Source organism: Notolepis coatsorum, assembly GCF_963971535.1.
Source record: "Notolepis coatsorum genome assembly, chromosome: 8".
Lineage (NCBI taxonomy): Eukaryota > Metazoa > Chordata > Actinopteri > Aulopiformes > Paralepididae > Notolepis > Notolepis coatsorum.
The window spans coordinates 66,036,404-66,056,675 of NC_140172.1; the positions used below are offsets into that span (position 1 = coordinate 66,036,404).

At 42.5% G+C, this 20,272-nt stretch overlaps 1 protein-coding gene across 2 annotated transcripts; it reads left to right on the forward strand.

The window, feature by feature from the left end:
• The first annotated feature begins 349 nt into the window (after positions 1 to 349).
• LOC311233852 (APC membrane recruitment protein 1-like) lies at positions 350 to 19,510 on the forward strand. 2 transcript variants are annotated; one of them, XR_014620040.1, is made up of 3 exons: positions 350 to 479; positions 10,649 to 10,765; positions 16,877 to 19,510. XR_014620040.1 is itself a non-coding variant. In XM_084320902.1 (2 exons), exon 2 carries the CDS (start codon positions 10,751 to 10,753, stop codon positions 14,210 to 14,212), a length of 3,462 nt encoding a protein of 1,153 aa, XP_084177028.1. In that variant the 5' UTR covers positions 350 to 479; positions 10,649 to 10,750; the 3' UTR covers positions 14,213 to 16,119. The 2 variants fall into 2 exon arrangements, 1 of the variants encoding a protein (XP_084177028.1); XM_084320902.1 differs by lacking the exon at positions 16,877 to 19,510 and having other exon boundaries at positions 10,649 to 16,119.
• Positions 19,511 to 20,272: the final 762 nt, after the last annotated feature.

Sequence of the window (20,272 nt, forward strand, 5' to 3'; positions counted from 1 at the left end):
GTGCATGCAGTAGGAGTAGGAAGACGTTGGGAAGTAGGCTAATGGAGGAACCTACTTCCAGTGACTGATGCTAAGGTAGGCTAACAGTGTGTGTCTTCCTACTCCTACTGCATGCACAGAGAAGAAAGCGGTATGTATCTTCGTGTCTAACTCCAGGGTAGATGCCAAATAAGCTAATTTCCCAAAATGTTGGAGTTTTCCTTTAACAATTGTGTGTATTGTACTGTACTGTACCCATTCTGCAATCTGGTAATAAAGTTTTCAATCAATCAATTCAAAACCAAGCAACGCTGGTATTGTGACGTCATGACCCTTCCTTCTTGTATAGTTCCCTTGACTAACCCAGTGTACGAGGCCGCCGCGAGTTAGTAACGCAGCTCAGTAACACCATGATGTTACCAACACAGATCTAACGTTACATCGCTGTGGAGAATATAACTTACATCAGTCCTTATCTCGATTGAATTCACCATGCATGGGTAAGGTAACTTGACTAACGTGAAGTCGTTTCTTGAACGACATTAGCTAACGAACGTTAGCTAACGAACGTTACATTATAACAACGTTTAGTTTATCTTATATAGTTGTTGTTGTTGTTGTTGTTGTTGTTCATGATTGCACATTTGACTAATCGTTAGATGTCCAGATATATAACAGTCCCCCGATTCAGGGCCTTCAGCTAATCGTTATGTTAGCTTGCTATATCTAGCTAGGTAATATTACTGCTAGCAACTGCCAAAGAATCACAAAGCCACAGAACTATGTCTAAACTCGCATACTGGGGCCAACATTGGCAAGCTAATCTAGCTACCGTTAGCTAGCAAGCAACAATTGAGCCCCCTGTGGGCTGCCACTAAAGAACGGTTTCACTATTTTTTATTTATTTTTTAACCAAGTCCCATTTAATAAACATTTCTGACATGTTGTTAACTAGTGCAGGCATAATTTCACTGGTCGCTTTAATAATTATAAACTACTGCATCAATCCATCATCTCACTAAGCTCCAATACACTACAACTTAGATATCACAGAGCCCATGAAACTCATTATAATGTTTGAATGTATGGTGTGCAACTATCTCCACAGTATAACATGTATATGAGAACACATCTGATTATACTGTGTTCCTATTTAGAAAAAGGACATGCATCATGTTTTTTGAAGGCGAAAACATTGGCCCCATTGGATTGGAGCTTGGTGAAATGACAAAGGGTCTAATATTACGTTTCTCAATATTAAAGCAATCAAATGATGGCCTGAAGTTTGAACTAGTCAACATTGTGCCAGACAAGATTTAAATGGAGCCTGCATTTCAAAAAAGGAGTCCAGGGTGGGAAATTAAAACTGTTCTTCAGCCAAATGCTGATAAATGTTGCACGTTTGTTTATGGCTGCTAATGCTATGTATGGAGGTTACAATGTTCTTTCAAGAGATGGACAGTTAAAAATATATAGACTGGGGCTTCTGTACCGTTTGCCAGGCGGCATCAGCTGAAACCATTTGTGGTTGTGTCGGGGTTCCGACCATGTTCAGATCCTCTTTGATAAAGGGGGATCCGTCTTCTATTCAGATGTTGATTTTTTTTATAGTTTAATTGGGCAAAATTATTAATAATAAACAGAGCAGTTGATGCAGAAACAATAAAAGACAACAGAATATATTCTCGAGAGTCCCAAGCAAAGACGCTCTGCCACACAGACTGGTGGGTCCAGTTAGCTGTCCAGCAGTTCGTCTCAAGAAGCCCCGTCTGTCCTATATATCAAAACGTAGGAGTTCCTGGCCCTCCCTCGACGGAGAGAGAGGGCGAGCGAGAACTCTCAAGGTCGGTCTACAAATGGAATGCCGGTTACCATGGAACATCAACAGTAGATATGGCATATTGTAGACACTGTTTCATAGTCCTTTTTAAAATAGATAGAAATATAGACGGATAGATATTTTACAGTTGGGGTGGCTGGGGTCTTTGCTGACACACCTTCCGTTGTATATCCTGGATGGAGGGAAGCTCACATCCACTGATGTTCTGAGCTGCTTGCCCTCTGTAGTGCTACAGAAGCGGTTAACATACCACCAGGCAGTGATGCATCCGGGATGCTCTCAGTTGTGCCTCTGTAGAAGTCCTGTAGGATCTGGGGCATCGTGCCGAATCCCTTCAGCTTTCTCTAGATGTCTCTTGTTTGCCTTGTCCCAAGTTCCTTCTGAGCTACTATGGAAACTTAGTTAACCAAATCCAAATTATCTCTTGACAACAATGTCGGGTGCTGCTGACCCACTGAAACCAGTGCCATCAAGCCTTATTTAATCACTATACAATTACAATTTAATTGAATATCTAATCGGATCAGGACCTGATTAATCCAAATGTAATCAAATAGGGCAATCAGTGCGGTCGGATAACCAGCTATACCTTCTGGCCGCCTCAGACCTACTCCTATCTGAGCTCCGGGAGGGTCATCAAAGAGAAGTCGCCTATTCTCGGTCCTTGTCCCACAATGGTGGAACGAACTTCCCACCACAGTTAGGACAGCCGAAACCCGTCCAATCTTTCGCCGTCGACTAAAGACACACTTCTTCAATTATTATCTGTAATGAAATGAAAAAAAAAAACTCTAACCCTAACTAACCTTACTGTCATGCACTTGTCCTAATTAGCCTCTTAAAGGCCAACCTTCATGTTGTATTTTTGTTCAATAAACAATGTGGACTAGGCCAACGGTGACTTTCATGAAGAAGGAAAAAAAAAAGTATTGAAATTGACCCAGTTTTAGCGTTTTTATCAAACATTTTGTCTGCCCAACACAATCACCATGCACGTGGATATTTTAATCAATGGTTCATAACGTGCGCGTGTAATCGAAATGATGTCGTCACAACAGGTGCAGGGCACCAGGGGGCTCACCAGGGGGCTCTGAGAGTCACACACAGCTAGTGGCAGGCACTGCAGGCAGAGAGCCTTGCTACTACTAGCCGAATGAAAATGTATCTGTTTCATCTAACAACACTATTGCTCCGTGATCATAGCCATCCATCTCTAAACCACTATTTGTAAAAGCCACAACCACGTTACCATATTTGTAATAATGTAAATCATTGTGTCGTTGTACATATTGTGTATACACCGTTAGAAGCTAACATAGCTTAGCTTGGTAGCTATTGTGCTAACAACATATCCCAAACGTCCGGCTCGCTGGCCGGCATGAACGCCCGACACAAAATGGTTCTCTCCTCTCTGTACACCCCCGTCCCCACGGGTACCCTGCCGGGGAGCCCATGGACGCGACAACGGCGGCAGCCGTAGGGTGCTCGAGCCCGCCGTAACGCTATTGGTACACGATAGCTATGAGCTAACTAATGCTACAGACTCAAACACCCTACGGCCGCCGCTGTTGTCGCGTCCACAAGCTCCCCGGCAGGACACCCGCGAGAACGGGGGCACACAAAGAGGAGAGAACCACCCCAAATCGAGCACTCATGCCGGCCGACAAGCCGGACGCCGCGGCACGTTGTTAGCACAATAGTAGTCCACTGTGATGCATCGAGTGGGCCACCATTGATCAACATGCAGCAACGTGTAGCTTGCATGATGCGTGTGCAGTGCTTTGCCACACAGGTCTGAGAAGAGGACCTGCACATGATTTTACTCGTTCCCCAAACTCCTCTACATGCCCCGATCTCAAATGGTTCACGACAGTAGACATAATGCTAACGTTAGCCAGCGCCATATATCGAGTAGTACTATGACCCGGACGGGCATAAGGCATACGTTTCCTGAAGTGACGTCACAGCCGTGCTAGCGTCTGATAAGCTTTTAGATTTGCTCGTGCATGTTATTCGTGCGTGGACCTTTTTAACCATTTCTGAGTGAAATTTCCGGCGTCAAATGGAAATAAATAAATAATTAAATTAGATACCAATGATGTAAACTACCCATAATTGCAGAGTAGGGTTTAACCTGCAAGTTGGGCTTTAACGATTTCCCACCGGCACTTTGGCGACCACTAGTGGCTCGGGTGTGCATATTGAGTTAAAGCCCCAATTGTTGCCTGTCAATAGCCCTTTCAGGTGACAAAATCCGTTCAGCGGTTCTCGAGTTAGATGCCGATATTTGAGGCTTGTGCAAAGTACACGGTATTGCGCAAAATACTACTCCCGACTCTTGGGGCTCTAGTTCCGTCAATCATTTGGCGATCTCAAAAATGATTGTGGAGGGTTGTCTTGTAGCCAATGAGTGTGGCTTTCCAATGATACCCCAAGGGAGGATGTACGAATCAGGGATCTAGGTGAAAAACTAACGAGCAACAACGGGAAGAGAAAAACCGCACAATGCATTGAATTCTATGAGAACATTTTGCTTTTCTTTTGTACACACTACAGTTGACCAAAATCACTAATTTTTTTTATCTACTATTATTTTCTCCCCATTTTCAATTTTTCTCCCATCCCAATTTCGTATTATCCAATTCTACCCTCCCCTGTCTCGAACGTTGTTAGACCATGCCTCCCACTGGTCGGCTGCAATGTGGATGAAGCCTTGCATCACGTGTCCCCTCCGGTACACGAGGAGGCAGCCGTCGCATCTTTTCACCTGCACAGCGTGATCTCTCAGCGGCGAGGGTCTGTGTGGGAGGGACACGCTGCCCCCCGTTGCTTCCTGATTCTCCTGTACAGGCGCACCAACCGACCTGTAGGAGTCGCTGTCCAGGGCTCTATGCTAACCTTTTTCACTAGGGGCACAGGTGCTCCTAAATGAAAAAATTTAGGAGCACACAAAGAAATTTAGGAGCACCCAAAAATATTTAGGAGCACAGTGAAAATATGTCAAGTAACAGTTTTTTTTTTTTTTCAAAAATAAATGTATATTTGTACTGTGCGTGCATGTGCAAACGGGACACATCTGTGCAATAGCACATGCCACCAAAGTCACTGGCCCACTGTGCGTGTGTGTGTATCATCTGCGTGTGCAAACGGGAATGGGACAGACATTTGAACTATTAATTAAGTGATTAATGCCTACTATGGCAAAGTTGTAGCCAACAACTAGGCCTAATAAGAAAGGCAGTGATATTGAACAAAAAGGAGACACTGGCTTTACAACCAGGGCCATCAGTAGAGGGGGGAGCTAGTGTTGCTCTTTTAGAAAAATAATCCTTTCAGGGTTGCCTATTGAAATACTGTACACCTTCAGTACAGTAGTTTGCGTGTCAGGTAGACCATTGATTGACAGTCGATTCTGCCAATTACGACGTCACACCGTTGCACTCTGGCCGTCCGGCGCTGCAGCTAGACCCTATTGCCACACCGCTTGCACTCTGGCCGTCCGGCGCTACAGCTGGACCCATTGCCCACCTCTGCGGTTGATAACGCTAGCCAAGTTAGCTGTACACACATACACAGTGGGCCAGTTGTAGGGGTGTAACAATGCATCGCAATGCATCGATCCTACTTTGCAATATTTACAAAACATGACATTGTTTTTGAACTCTAGCCATGGGGAAATGTTTAGCCAATTCACGTTAAATTTGTATGTCTTCCCTCCGGCTCCAGTGGGTGTAGCTTCGCTAGCTACAGTGGCTACATTGGGTGCTACAGTGGGTGTAGCCTCGCTAGCTTGGCCAACTTCGCTAGCATGCTGGCTAGCGTCAGTATCTTGGTTAACGTTAACCATCACCTCTGTAACATGAGCTGCCTCGCCTGACTTCTCATTCTCCGGTATCTTTCGCGCAAAATAAAAATGAATGGGCTTCGACATGGCTGTATTATTGTTTGACTCAGACAGTGACGCAGCCGCTGATCATTACTTTCGGTTTCCAGTCGCGTGACCACAGGAAACTACTGTGATTGGAACGTTTATGCGGCTGTGAACTGTGGGACTTGTAGTTTTTTAACGATTCTCGCAGCGGAGAAAAAAAAGGACGAATGAGAGGCTGTACTCTGCACTCGCTGGCCCCACTTGCACGCCGTGCGAGTACTTGATTTTGCATGTTCGCACGCACATATTTTTAGGGGCATATGCGAGCAATATGGTCGCACTGTAGAGCCCTGCTGTCCACAACGTCCGATCCCCTAATACTGCCAATTGTATTAGTATGAACGACCAGCCAAGCCGGAAGCAACGCCGAGAGCTTGGCTCGAACCCAGCATCTCCTGCGTTAGTGGCGAGCGCCTTGCCCACTGCGCCACTTAGCTGCCCGACCAAAATCACTCATTTCTGAACGGATCTTTATGAAATTTGGACATTTTAAGCCATATGAATTTCTGGGGAAATACTACTTCTGGACAACTAACTACTACAGAAAAACTTGAGTAACAAGTTTTTATACAACTCAAGTTCAGACCCATGTTACTCTATTTCATTAGCATTAAAAGTGAACTTTCTTTCTGGAATCAGAATCTTCAGAATGTCATCTTTCAAAAGAGACCAGGCCCATGCATGTGCTATAAGTATAAAGTATAGTGTTTTGGTTTGCAAGAAAAGTATGCAGTCCTCAAAAACTAAAACTAAAATGGCCAATTTTGGGGGCGCCTGTTAACACTTTCAGTGCCACGGACGACATATCTCGTTTTATCAGCCCCCCCGTTGAGTGCCCACGACGACAAATGTCGTTTTATTGTTTTATTAGCGATCTGAATTCATATTTCATCAACCGAGTCTCCCGTGGTACAGGAGCTCAGATTGGAAAAAAGCGCCCCCTATCGTCTATCCCTGTGTAACTGCAGGTCAGTCGCTTAGACTGACCTGGGATCTGTAGATATCTGGGGGGGGGAGCCAACTCGCTCCTTGTGCTGGCGAGCAGTATGCAGATATTAGCTTTTGCCCTATGCGTGTGACGTGTGTGTGTGTGTGTGTGTGTGCGCGGTGATCGCTGATGAGGAAATAAGAGAATAGATTTTTCAGCTCGCGTCTATGCATACGTACACATATACTACCGATAATCTAGCGTTTATTTGAAAACTATTCATAAATAGGCCGAAAAATTACAACGTTTTTGTGTATTCTAGAATATTCCAGTAAATGTCTTTTATCATGGAATCTTTATATTTTCCTTGAAAACAAGGGCTTTTCAAAATGCTATAAAACGAAAATGAACCGATAAAAAAACAATCCGTTTCGACAATGTTGACTGGAAAACAAGTCATTGATAAGCGACGGGCAGATTACACACATAGCCATAATTTAAAACATAGATTAGGCATTTTTAACGCTAACATTGAAGTGGATGGTGGCATTCAACGGGGTAAATCAATGTTAATCAAAGGCACTGAAAGTGTTAAGAGGTGAAAAAAAAAAAAACTCTAACCCTAACTAACCTTACTGTCATGCACTTGTCCTAATATACTAACCTTACCTACACTATAGCACTCAACACTTTGATGAACATTGTTACTCAGCTGATAAGAGTTCCTTCCTGCTGTCTTGTTGTACAAAACTTGTAAGTCGCTTTGGATAAAAGTGTCAGCTAAATGACTATGTAAATGTATACCCTTTTCAAAATTATTGCCATTTGTCAATGTCACAAGGGAAACGCACACAAACGGTTAATCTCAATTAGCTGTGCTTTTTGGCGCTGGGAACACTGCCGAATGTACTGCCCAGTTTTTAAATGTTAAAAAAATATATATATATATTTACTCTTGGGTAGCCAGACGGGGAAGGAAATTAATAATACAAAAAATAATAATAATAGGCCTAATAATTCAAAAGAAAAAAATTCAAGTGAAGAAAGAGGTGCTGGAAATTAATCATCATTTGATTTTAACTAAACAATTTGAGCTGGATTGGATGGAAGGTGTGGGTGGAGGTGGGTTGGGGGGTTATGAAGCTTGAATCAGATAGATTAGATTCACATTTATTGTCATTATACAGCACAAGTACAGTACAACAAAAATAAGTTTGGCATCCAACCAGAGGGCAAATGTAACAGCAAAGTGCAATAGTAATATACAATGTACAGGTAGGGCTGGGCGATTTATCGATTTTATCGATTAATTCGAATGAATGATTTAGGACGATTTTGAAAAATAAAATTTCAAGGGTCACCTTTTATTTAACAAAAAGTGATGTTTGGTGAAAGTTAGATTTGCACTTTATTAATCCCAATAGGGAAATCCATTCTTGTTTGATGATCAAGAGGCACATTTTATTTGTTTTAAGTGAAGTTTGGTGAAAAAGCAAGTTATTGCACTATTAATCCCAATAGGGACATTCATCTTTGTTTGATCAAGAGTAACCTTTTATATATATATTATTAAAAAAAAATTATGTGAAGATTGGTGAAAGTTAGGTTTGCACTTCAATCCCAATAGGGAAATTCATCTTGGTTAGATTTTCTTTGGTGTCAAATAAAAACAAAGGTTATTTGAATGATTTCTAGTTTTCAAGAGAAAAAAATTGATTAAAATCGGATAAAAAAAAAACAGATTTTATTTTTATGCCATCGCCCAGCCCTATGTACAGGTGATTAAACTGGGTATAAAATATATAAATGAGTAGCCTACTACTACCTGCATATAGCTGGTGTTAATTCCTGACTCTTAACCACCAAAACCTGCACGGACAAAAATGTATGATGTGTACATCATGCCATTTAGGGTACCTTCCTTGTGTTATGTATACTGATTACCTTTACTCTTACTCATAGTATATATTCAGATTCAAATTCTTTATTGCCTATATTTATTGTAACGTATAATATAACCGATGGGGCATACAGACCCTCATCTGCACCTTGTTTACACTGTTTATTTTTCTCATATTTTTATATACAGAGTTAATTATATTGCTTACATTGTTTATCTAATTGATTGCCTATATTTATTGTCTGTTCTATTACCCTGCCCATGTAACTCCCCTCCCCATGCTGATATGATGCCTGAATTTCCCCAAGGGGATCAATAAAGGAATATTTTATCTTATCTTATCCAACCGACGGCACATAATTATTTCCTAGCATATAGCTAGTGTTAATCCCTTCAACCCACAGCCCAGATTTACCTGCATATAGCTGGTGTTAATCCCTTCAACCCACGGCACAGATGACCTAGCATATAGCTGGTGTTAATCCCTTCAACACACGGCACAGATTTACCTGCATATAGCTGTGTTAGGCCATGTCCAGACTAAGACGATTTTGGTCGTTTTAGGCAAAAAAGCGTCACTGCATATAGCTGGTGTTAATCCCTTCAACCCACTGCACAGATTTCCTAGCATATAGCTGGTGTTAATCCCTTCAACACACAGCACTGATTTACCTGCATATAGCTGTGTTAGGCCATGTCCAGACTAAGACGATTTTGGTCGTTTTAGGCAAAGTATTTGATCGTTTGCATCGTTCTGCCAGACGGAACTGCGTTCTGGCAGCCTGAAGACGGTACTTTTTGATACCACTCTACTCTCCAGATTGCGCCCCCCGTTGCGCCACCATATTTACAAGCGATACGTCTTCTCCTGAACCGATGACGCGTTGGCCCACCTCTCCCTAATACCCCCGCATGTGCAAACTCCAGGATTTTTTTTGGCTGAACTGACTGGCAACAATTTTTCCCAGCCACGTCACTTTAAATTTGATTTGAGTTGAGTGAAATATAACTATTGATTTGAGTGGAGTGAGTTTTAACAACTCCGTTCAAATGACTGAATGCATTAGTCCAAGTGTCCAAGTGTCTTAATCAGTTCATTTTGCTAGGGCCTGTGCGCGGTAAACGGATCCAAAATCTTCTTATTGCAGTCCAAAAGCTTCGATAATCCAAAAATGACCGTCTTCAAGTTGGTAGCCCGATTATGATGTCCCAAGAGGCAGAGAGGGTTAGCCTTATTCTGCTTCTTGACGAAAGTATGCAATCCACTGATTAGATCCATTTCGAGTTGATTTGAGTATAGTCCGGCAACCGGCACGAAACGCAGCATAGCAGCGTCGGGCTTCATGGAGCAGTAGAGGCGGCGGTAGGAACGGCCTTGAGGAGCCTGGGGAGAGGAGAGAAATGCGACTGTCTCTGGGAAGGGCTGGGAGGGAAGGGCAGACAAATACAGACAACGTTTGCTACAATTACAGTGGTATCCTGAGGTAACATTAAATACAGACAACGTTTGCTAGTCGAAAGGACTGGACACACACGGACAAGTTAAACATCAATCAATTAATTTATTACAACACAGGTAGTTTGAGCTGCCTCCGACCGCACCACGGGGCTATTATATTATATACGGCTTTGTACTCTCTCTCCTGCCGATTAAAATCCACAGCTCTTCCTCCTCCTCATCACCGGCTGCCTGTGAAGCTGCACTGGCGCCGCGGTGTGTGTGTGTCTCTCCGTTGAAAACTATAGCGTCGGCTCAAAACAAAAGCACAGAACCGGACACACAAGTTATCAAAAACAACGATCGACAACACTTCCGGTCGGTTTTCAAAATAAAAGAGCGAAAAACAGGAAAGACATTTATTTAGTAAATTTGTGGCACGCTCATTATCTTGACGTTTTCGTTTTTACGGAAACCTTAAACCGAAACGAAAACGACCAAAATCGCCTTAGTCTGGAGTCGGACATGGCCATAATCCCTTCAACCCACGGCACAGATTTCCTAGCATATAGCTGGTGCTAATGCCTCCAACCCCCCCCCTGAATGTTGTTCTTCTTTGTCTTGATTTTCAGAATAATAATAAAGGTCTTGCAGCAGATAAGACTGGAGAAAAACATCACTGCAATCACCGCACAATCTGATGCTGGGCTCACCCTTCTCTAAATCCGGTTGCCATGGCTTCTTGCAAGGTAAACGAGCCGGCGAGCGATGCAAAGCATTTGTCTTCAGCCTGCGAGAGGCTGTCCATAAGTGGCCCTGAACCCACAGCAGAGGAACTTCAATCTGCCGCGATGAACGCCGCTCCTCCTAAGCCCCAGACGCCGGGAAAACTTCGGAGGACCGCCCTCAGGTTTTTCAGAGTTCGTAAAAGCATTTGCATTTTACCTAGTTTATTCGGAGGAAGGAGTACAAATCCAAAGTGCTCTTCCAAAAAAGGAATCGGCAAAAGTAAAACACATGACGGACTTTGTGAGTTGAGTTATGACGACAATCTGGGAAGTGGATACATTCCAGCCGGAGATTTTGAGTACCACAGCCAGAGTGCCACTGCTGGACACAAAAGCCCCCAGACTGACTTCAGTGGTGATCAGAAATCGTTGTCTCTCTCCCGGCCAAAAAAGGGGTTGAGGGGTCTATTTCACAGCATTAAACATCATAAAAACCACAGAAATGCTGAATTGGAAAATAATGAAATGATTGCAATGTCCTCTCATATCTGCAACAAAGAGGTGCCTATTGTCCAAGATGACACTAACCAAAATGTCACAGAGTGCCTGGAAGGTTTGTCTGAACCTAATGTGCCTGATTTGGCAAGTGTCCTATGTGGTGTGACCGTTGCTCCTGAATGTATTGGTGTCGATGTGATGGCATCAGAGGACAGTGTGGAGCAAGGGCGCTTTAAGTCTTCGCTTGATAATCAGACGGAGGAGATAGAAATAGTAGCGGTGGCCTCTAACAGGTGCAGCGAGAGTTCCAGGACACGCAGTGAGTCTTGTCTGCAATATCAGTCGACTCCAGAGCCTGCAGTAAAAAGTGGACTACCTGCTGTTGGCTCGTCTGATCAGCTCAACCTGATTTTTGGAGATGTTGCATCACTAAAGAGCTTTGACTCACTCACAGGCTGCGGTGACATAATCGCAGATCAAGACGATGACAGCATCGCAGAGAGTACAGTCTCCGGAGAGCGGATTAGAAACGGAGGGAAAAGGAGCTCCTGTTATGTAACTTACCAGGGCGGGGGTGAAGAAATGGCCTCCCCCAATGAATTGGATGGGGACGGAATCCGCGACCTCTGGAGTAGTCAGGCCACAGAGGAGATTTGTCGCAGTTTCAATGAAAACCAGGCTGGAGATTTGATGACAGACGAAGAGCTGTCCAGCTCTCATCACATGGAGCTCACGAGCAGCAGTAACGGTGCACTGAGAAACACAGACTCTTCTCCTTCATACACCGACATCTTGACTCCTCAGAGTGAAAACCAAGAATCGGTTCCAAACAGCGACGAGGGATACTTTGATTCGACCACACCGGGGGCAGACGACGACGACAGACATGAGAAAGTCGTCAGGATGAGGACGGATAGATTACCAAGAGACAGTTACAGCGGCGACGCCCTCTATGAGCTCTTTGGGCCAGACGACAGTCTAGTCAGTCAGCCTTATGGAAATCGATCAACGCCGCCCAGCGCTGAAACATCTGAGTATTTAGACGAGTCTGTAGATGTGAAAGTATACTCTGCTTTTGTTCCTGAGACTGATTCATTGCAAATGGTAGGCACCGAACTGTATCGGGCTCATCAGAATTTTCTCTCTGCAGATTTGCAAAGCATGTATAGTCAATCCAAAGAGTTGGCACCATTTACAAAAAGTCTTCAAGACAAAGGCTTGAATCAGATCAATAAACCGAATTCAAAACCCCTAGCGTCTTTTAACAAGAATGGCTTTGAACCAGAAGAATTAATGGAAAGTGGAAATATGGTGTATGGGCTGCTTGCCATAAAGGAAAAAAGATTAAAGCCCCTAAGTGCACAGAGTGAGAAAAGAGACAGTGATTCATCATTTGAAAGTATGTCTGATGAGTTTGGTAGTTTTGCTTCAGAAACACCTTGCAAATCAAAACAAGAATCCAGCATTAATGTTCTTCCTACAATTTCCAATGACTTGGATGATGGGCAGACTGTTAATTTCTCTCAAGCCCTTGTTGACTTTACAAAACACTCCCATTTGTTCAGTAACTCGCATGACAGTGCAGATGGCTTGGAGGACAATTCTACCTTTGCCCAGAATATGCAGGCCTTGCCGACTATTGTCACATTTGACGTGGTGGACATGCATAACGAGGGAGAGTATGACCAACCGATGCACATGGAAATGGAGGAGGAGGACCTTACATCACCCTATCAACAGTTTGAAGAGAGCTACCTACAAAAGGACACAATGGCTGAATGTGACTATCATGTGCTGGATGAACCAAGTCTTTTCATCAAAACATGGACAATCGCAAGTCTCCCACACCACTTCAGCCTTACTAGAGTGAATCAATGCATGCCCAGTTCCTTTTCTCTCAACAGAAGAAGTAGATCCCTGGACACAGAAAGCCTGGAGCTGCAGATGACCGACAAATACTTGGGAAACAGGGCTGCGGTAGTTTCTTGCCCCCGAACTGAGAGAGACTTGAAGAGCGAGTCCTCTCCCCATCCAAGAAAGAATGGACACATGTCCACATCGGAAATCAGAGACAATAACAGCGTCCTCTCTTTATCATGGCAAACAGAGACAGAAAGGACTTCAAGCCCTCCTCTGACAGACGGGAAGATTACTGAAAAAACACACCGTCTCTGTCAAACCCAAGTCAAACACATAGTGTCTTCTGGTTCACCAAGCAGCCGTGTCCATAACAGTAAATCACAACTGCTCCCCTCAAATATGATCTCAGAAAGAGTGTCCTGTGACTTTGCCTCCCAAAATACTGGGCTGTTTAACGCACCGTACCAGAATACTGGGCAGTTCAACGCACCGTGCCAGAATACTGGGCTGTTCAACGCACCGTGCCAGACTACTGGGCTGTTCAACGCACCGTGCCAGACTACTGGACTGTTCAACGCACCGTGCCAGAATACTGGGCTGTTCAACACACCGTGCCAGACTACTGGGCTGTTCAACGCACCGTGCCAGAATACTGGGCTGTTCAACGCACCGTGCCAGACTACTGGGCTGTTCAACGCACCGTGCCAGAATACTGGGCTGTTCAACGCACCGTGCCAGACTACTGGACTGTTCAACGCACCGTGCCAGAATACTGGGCTGTTCAACGCACCATGCCGTCTTCCTTTGCAGTCAGGTGCTTGTTTACCTCATAGCTCCTTTGCTTTTTCTGCGATGCCGGGGGAAGATTTATTCGTGAGAACGGTTTCAAAGTCGGATGCTGGGGACGAGGGTATTTTTTACACTGCAACTATAAACTCTCAATCGATTGGTCAGCATAGTAAGAATAGATCAGTGGGCATCACCCAAGGAATGCCTCACTCTGGAAGTCCAAGCGTCCAAGGTGCTTCTAAGGATGAAAAAGATTTCATCAGTGAAGCAAGAAAATCTTTGGCCTGCAACAAATTCTTCCCAGAGGCGACACCTAATTGAAATGAACTTAACAGTTGTCTTTCAGCCCATATTTTCACATTTTGTGCCACTAATGACAGTGTCTTGTATGTTACATCAAAAGCAAATTGATTGTTACTCTTAATTGTACTTGCACAGGAGATTTCAGCGAGTGAGAAGTTATTTTACACCGATAGGCGGGCCCTTGAGTTCTTTTATGTTTTTTAATCATTGTGGAATTAGGCTCAGGGGAACTTGTGCTTTCATGTTGCGTCAAGTACAATGGCCATCTCATTGGAATGTCAAAAGGAATGCCTTGCATTTGCTCAGTTGCAGCGGTTTGCTTCACATTAATTACACACACAAACACACACACAGTTCAGTGTCAAATCTGTCAAGCGTTCAGATGAGTAATGTATTTTTTACCTAGTTACTTCACATTAAGCCTCAATTGCACTAGAATGTGTTTAGATGCAATGCACAATGTAGCCTTGATATCCAGATCCTAAATGGCAGTGCCATGCTTTTGTGTATTTTGTTCACCTGGTTTCCACAGCAAAGCCAAACGGGGTGATTTGTTAGTGCCTAAGATTGGTGGCTCTCGGTCACTTGATGTTCCCTCAAGTATTTTCATAATCCCTTGAGTCCAGTACACCACATTCAGCATTCACAATGATGGGTATCATTGTTAATTAAAATCCAATGTGTGCAACAATTAATAGTCGCAGAAAAGTTGTCTCTATATTGAATTTTGCTCGGAGATATGCAAATGTATTCCGGGGTTTGTTTTGATTGCAGTGTGAAATTTGACCATGACAAATCTTTGCTCACATGGCTTTGCACCCCAAATGTTACTGTGGCTCGAAGTGCAATGTCGCAAAGAAGCAAATTACTTAAAGGGGCACTTCACCAATAAACAATGCAGATTTATTTTGCACATAATCTCACACACATCTGAAAACTGAGTTTTTCCCACATTATTAAGTTATTAAGATTAAATGAGTTTGACTGGTCACCCGTGACACTGAATCCTTGTGTTGATGAAAAAATAGCAATACCTTGTCTTATAGGGACTGATACTTTATAATTAAATTGAGCTGTAAATTAACACAACAAGGATTCATTCAATGTTACGATGACATCACTGGTGGCCGTTGTCAAACTAAATCCATGTGTGCAAAACTGGATGTGTGAGATTATGTGCAAAATAAATCTACATTATCTTTTGGTGAGGTGTCCCTTTTTAATCTCAAACCATTTCAATAATACTTGTTACCAACAAATTATTTGTCAGCTGGGTTACAGTTCAGGTGAACTTATTTCAGTGTTCAGTACTTAACGTTGAGTTGGCCTGGCAAACCCCAGGCGGCCCTGCTGTTGAAAAGTGGACATGGGTTTAGTTTAGTTAAGTTTATTTGACAAATATTAAAAATGTTACAAGTCATGCATCCTAAAATTATCAAGGATAGCACAAAAAAGTCTGACTTATTTCCATTGGGTCTTCTTTGGTTACATTTTCAAACGGCTCGACCGCTTGTGAAAGGGTTTTCAGTTACTGGTTTTGCTAGCTTTTCATAGCCATGACTGCTAGAGACTGCTGGATGCTAGAGATCCAGAATTCAACTGACATATTTTAGTTTAGTTGTCACACGTGTCATTTATTTGTGAACTTAACGTTTTATTGGTCAGAAGTTACACGACTGGTTGTCAGATCAAGATGTACATGGTCATTCTTTGTAATGTAATATCATCTGAATGTCACCATTCTTATTCTCTACAGTGTTTTTCAAAGCTATCATTATGCATTTAAAGTTTTATTTTGAGCTTTTAAAAATTTACGTCTAAGTTATGTTGATGACATGTTAGATGATTCCATGGAAGATATGTTTATAGAGAGCTGCCTTACGCTGAAATAAAGCATCAGTCAATTCATTGTTGCTTGTTGTTACATGTCATTTGTCAGTCGTAACAAGCTAATCATAAAATGTACCTCTCAAACCTGATCCTCCAATCACAAGAAAATAGGGAGGCGTTTGAGATCGGTCAATTGTCACATGATTCTTAAAGGAGCAATAGGCAGCCATTGATTTTGGGCATAACTTAGAAGTATTTTCAAATCCTTAAATCCAATTTTGAATACTATCGATTATAGTCAAGATATGATAAGAAATTTTAAATGTTGCCCAAAATTAGCGAGAGTCTATTGATCCTTTAAAGGTCAGCCACAGGTCAGCTCCTGGGCCCAGGACAACATTACTCAGTTTACTGACCTATATATATATATAATATATACGGCTGGCATGCCAGGCTTCATATGCACCAGTATTTTTACATCAGAACAATACCAGGCTTAGGTATTGTAGGTAGTGGAGTAGTGGAGAATTTCCCTAATTCAAAAATCTGATACAAAGAGCCATAATGTAACATCAAGAGCCAGAGAGCAAGACAAAGCAGCCGTTCAGTAAAAGAAGTTCATGCCGTTCAGTAAAAGTAATGGATTGGATCAGTGTTCTGTAGTGGCTGATATAATAATAATAATGCAGGACCTGTTGCAGAGGTCTTTATTCGGCATGCAACGACACTGTAACACTGGTACACACAGCGGTTAGTTTAGCACACACACCGGAACACACACACATGCATTGTCTATCGCCGATGCGATTTGTCTCTGCGATTAACCCATCCCGTCGTCCTTCCCCCCCCAAGGGCAGCCGGGAGCAGACAGGCGTCAACGTGAGCCGCGCCAGGGGACCAATCCAAGTGCTCCTGTCCGTCTTCGTCAAGGATGCCACAGCGTTAGCGATCTGTTGTTGTGCATGTTTTTCCATTGGGTTTATCTTATCAGGGGGGAAACCCTTGCGAGCACGGGGAGAACATGCAAACTCCACACAGAAAGGCCTGGGAGTTACCCCACCTGGGTACCTGGCATCATGGAAACCTGGTCCCCAAGCGGGAATCGAACCCTGGACCTTCTTGCTGTGAGGCGACAGTGTTAACCACTACACCACCGTGCCGATGTCCATACGATTCTGAGTCCTTTCGGACCAACTTAACTACCTTGTTCAGCAACAGATTAATATTGTCTACCGGTATTAACACAAAAAGTAAATGAAAATGCAGAAACTGTAAATAAACGAACACAACAAGGGTAATGCATACACATGTGCGTGATCTAGTGATAAATATAAAGATTGGTTCATCGGTCACAAGGATGCGAAGCATGGCGGCAGATTCTCTGCCTTTGTCTTTTCTCCTTTGAGTCAAAAGTATGCATGTAAAATAACTATTGTGTTTAACATGGGAGCAAACAAGACACGTGCGATTGGACAATATTAAGTGAATTTCCAATGAATATATTTAATTTAATTTTTATTTGTTCCGTTCATACACAAAAAGAAAAAAATAAGTATTTGATAATCAAAGCACCTCAATTTGAACATTCCAGGGAGAAGAAAATCTTATTTTGCTTTCTTACTCAACAATATAAATATATGGTCTGTCAATTATACATTTAACAATATATACATATTTTTTTAAAGATTGTCATACGGAAAGCTGTTACCCTCAACTTCATAGGGTCTAATTGTTCTTTCTTTATACATTTCTTGAGCTGAAATATATTTGTACGACTCTTTAAATCATTCTGTAGAGAATTCCACAGTTTCACGCCACATACTGAAATACACATCTGCTTAGTCCTACAGTACATACTGATGCTTAAAATTACATTTACCTTCTATGGTTCTCATCCTCGGAGCTAAAAACAACAACAACTTCTGCAAGCTTTCTGGCATTCAATGATTTGAAGTAGCCAAATGTTACACTATAAAAACTAACTGGATAGTTGATGATAATACATATTTCACTTCATTAGCAGAAATATTAAAAAAATTATTAAGACTGCTATAAGCTATTCCCCCTCTTGTGTGTGTGTGTGTGTACATTTACTATAGGCTACTCTTTGACATGGATTAGGGTAATTAACTTTACCAATCCTGATTCCTGAGCCTATTTTATTCAAAGGGAAGATAGTGATTTACATATGTGTATATATTAGGGGTGTAAAGGTACGCGTATCCATACTGAACCGAACCGTTTCAGTGTGTACCGTTACCGTACCATACCGAACGGCTGTGTAGTGTACCGAACGAATACAACGGTATTAGGGCTGCACGATTTTGGGAAATAATGTAATTGTAATTTTTCTGACATATTGCGATTGCGACTACATTTGCGATTATAATTGTAACAAAGATAGCAGACAGGGGTAGGTGGAAGGTGCAATATGGTTGTACAAATAATCAAACAGTCAAACAGCTTTAGCTCCCCGCTGGACAATGGCCAGGGGCATTTATTTAAACAAAACAGAAAATTAAGAAACAAACCAATCATACTGGCTCCCAGTGAAGCACCGAATTGTCTTTGCTATAGTCCAGTCTTTAACTAGGCCGGGCCGCTGTCCGGCTTACCGGCTGTTTAACTCACAGTTTGGTTGTCTCCCCACAGCTCTCCCACTCTCCATTCCAAGACACACTCTGATGTTCTTGGTCTGTCCTCTTTGAGAGGCATGCTGATTGCTAATTGAAAGACAGCTGTGTGTGGGTCTGCCTGTGTGCAGCTGTCAGTCTTCTTCTCTCCATTTGGGGGAGCCAACAGGCAGGAACATAGCATCCATTGATCACCATTCCCCTCAGCCCCTTACATAATAATAAAAATAAAAAAGCAGCCCCACAAAGGTTTATTGTAAAATGCGGCTTGCATCTGGCCTACGCGGTGGGTCTTTTCGGGACACCGAGCCTGAAAATGTTTATTTTTACCTGGGAATCGATACCGGTACCCAACGGTACCTTTTTTCTGTACTTTACTCTCCCTCTCTGAAGTCTAAACTTCACAACACACAATCTAAAACCCCTTACCTCCCTCTCCCAAACCGATCTTGTATCTCAATGGGACTTCCTGGTTAAAATAAAAAAGTAAAAAAAAAGAATAATTGCGATATTATTTTTTTAGCGATTTTTGATAATTGCATCATTCCAAATCGTGATTTCGATTAAAAATCAATTAACCGTGCAGCCCTAAGCGGTATGTTAACCACTAACGACCGCTCACCAGGGGCTGTTTTTTTCACAATCTAATATAATTTTTTATTTTTTTTTATAAACAAGTCTATTAATTTCAATATAGAATATTCGTTGACAGCCCTACAAGTACAATTAGTTACTGCACACTACATCACCCGAGTGGAACATGGAAAGCCAAACTTTCCCCCACTGTACCGAAAACCTGTACCGAACCTTGACTTTAAAACCGAGGTACGTACCATACTGTGGTTTTTGTGTACCGTTACACCCCTATATATATATATATATATATATATATATATATATATATATATAATCTTTTTTCCAAGTCAAGAAAATACGACATAGATTATCTTGCTCTTGCCAAGAGTCTTGGTGAGATTTCTCTCTATTTAAAAAAAAAAAAAAAAAGCACACAGTCTGGGTGTCTATTTAACTGTATTATGTATATTATTGTTTTAGCAAAGGGATTGCACAATTTGAAAGCTCATGATATTGATGTCATTTCAATACATTTAAACTTGGCCCATTTCATGACATTTCTTGGGGCAAGGGGGGCCCAAAAGCAGGGGTGTAAAGTACTTAAGTATTGTAACAAAGTACAATTACTCAAGTACTGTTACTCGAGCTTCCAGATGGGGTGGAGGCACTGGCCTCATGACATCTCCTTCATGGGCTACAAACTTAACACCACTCCCAGAACTGTCACTCTCTCAAATATCATGCAGTATCTGTCTCTAATCCTTTCAATCTCACCATTGTTACACTCTATCGCCCTCCAGGTCTGCTCGATCACTTCCCAGATGAACTGGACATGTAACATTCTCCAAAACCATTACTAATGCCAAAGCTTCTTTCTTTCACCATAGGATCGAGGCCTCTGCCAAGAACCTTCGCAAACTGCATGCTACCATGTCCTCCCTCCTCACCCCCACCCCCTCATCTTTTTCTGCCGAAGACTTTGTGATCTTCTTTAAGGAAAAAGTGGACAACATCCGCAGCTCCTTCTCCCAACCCCCAC

Coding starts and splice junctions, on each gene's coding strand:
- LOC311233852 (XM_084320902.1), top strand. CDS start 10,751: ATGGCTTCTTGCAAGGTAAACGAGCCGGCGAGCGATGCAAAGCATTTG.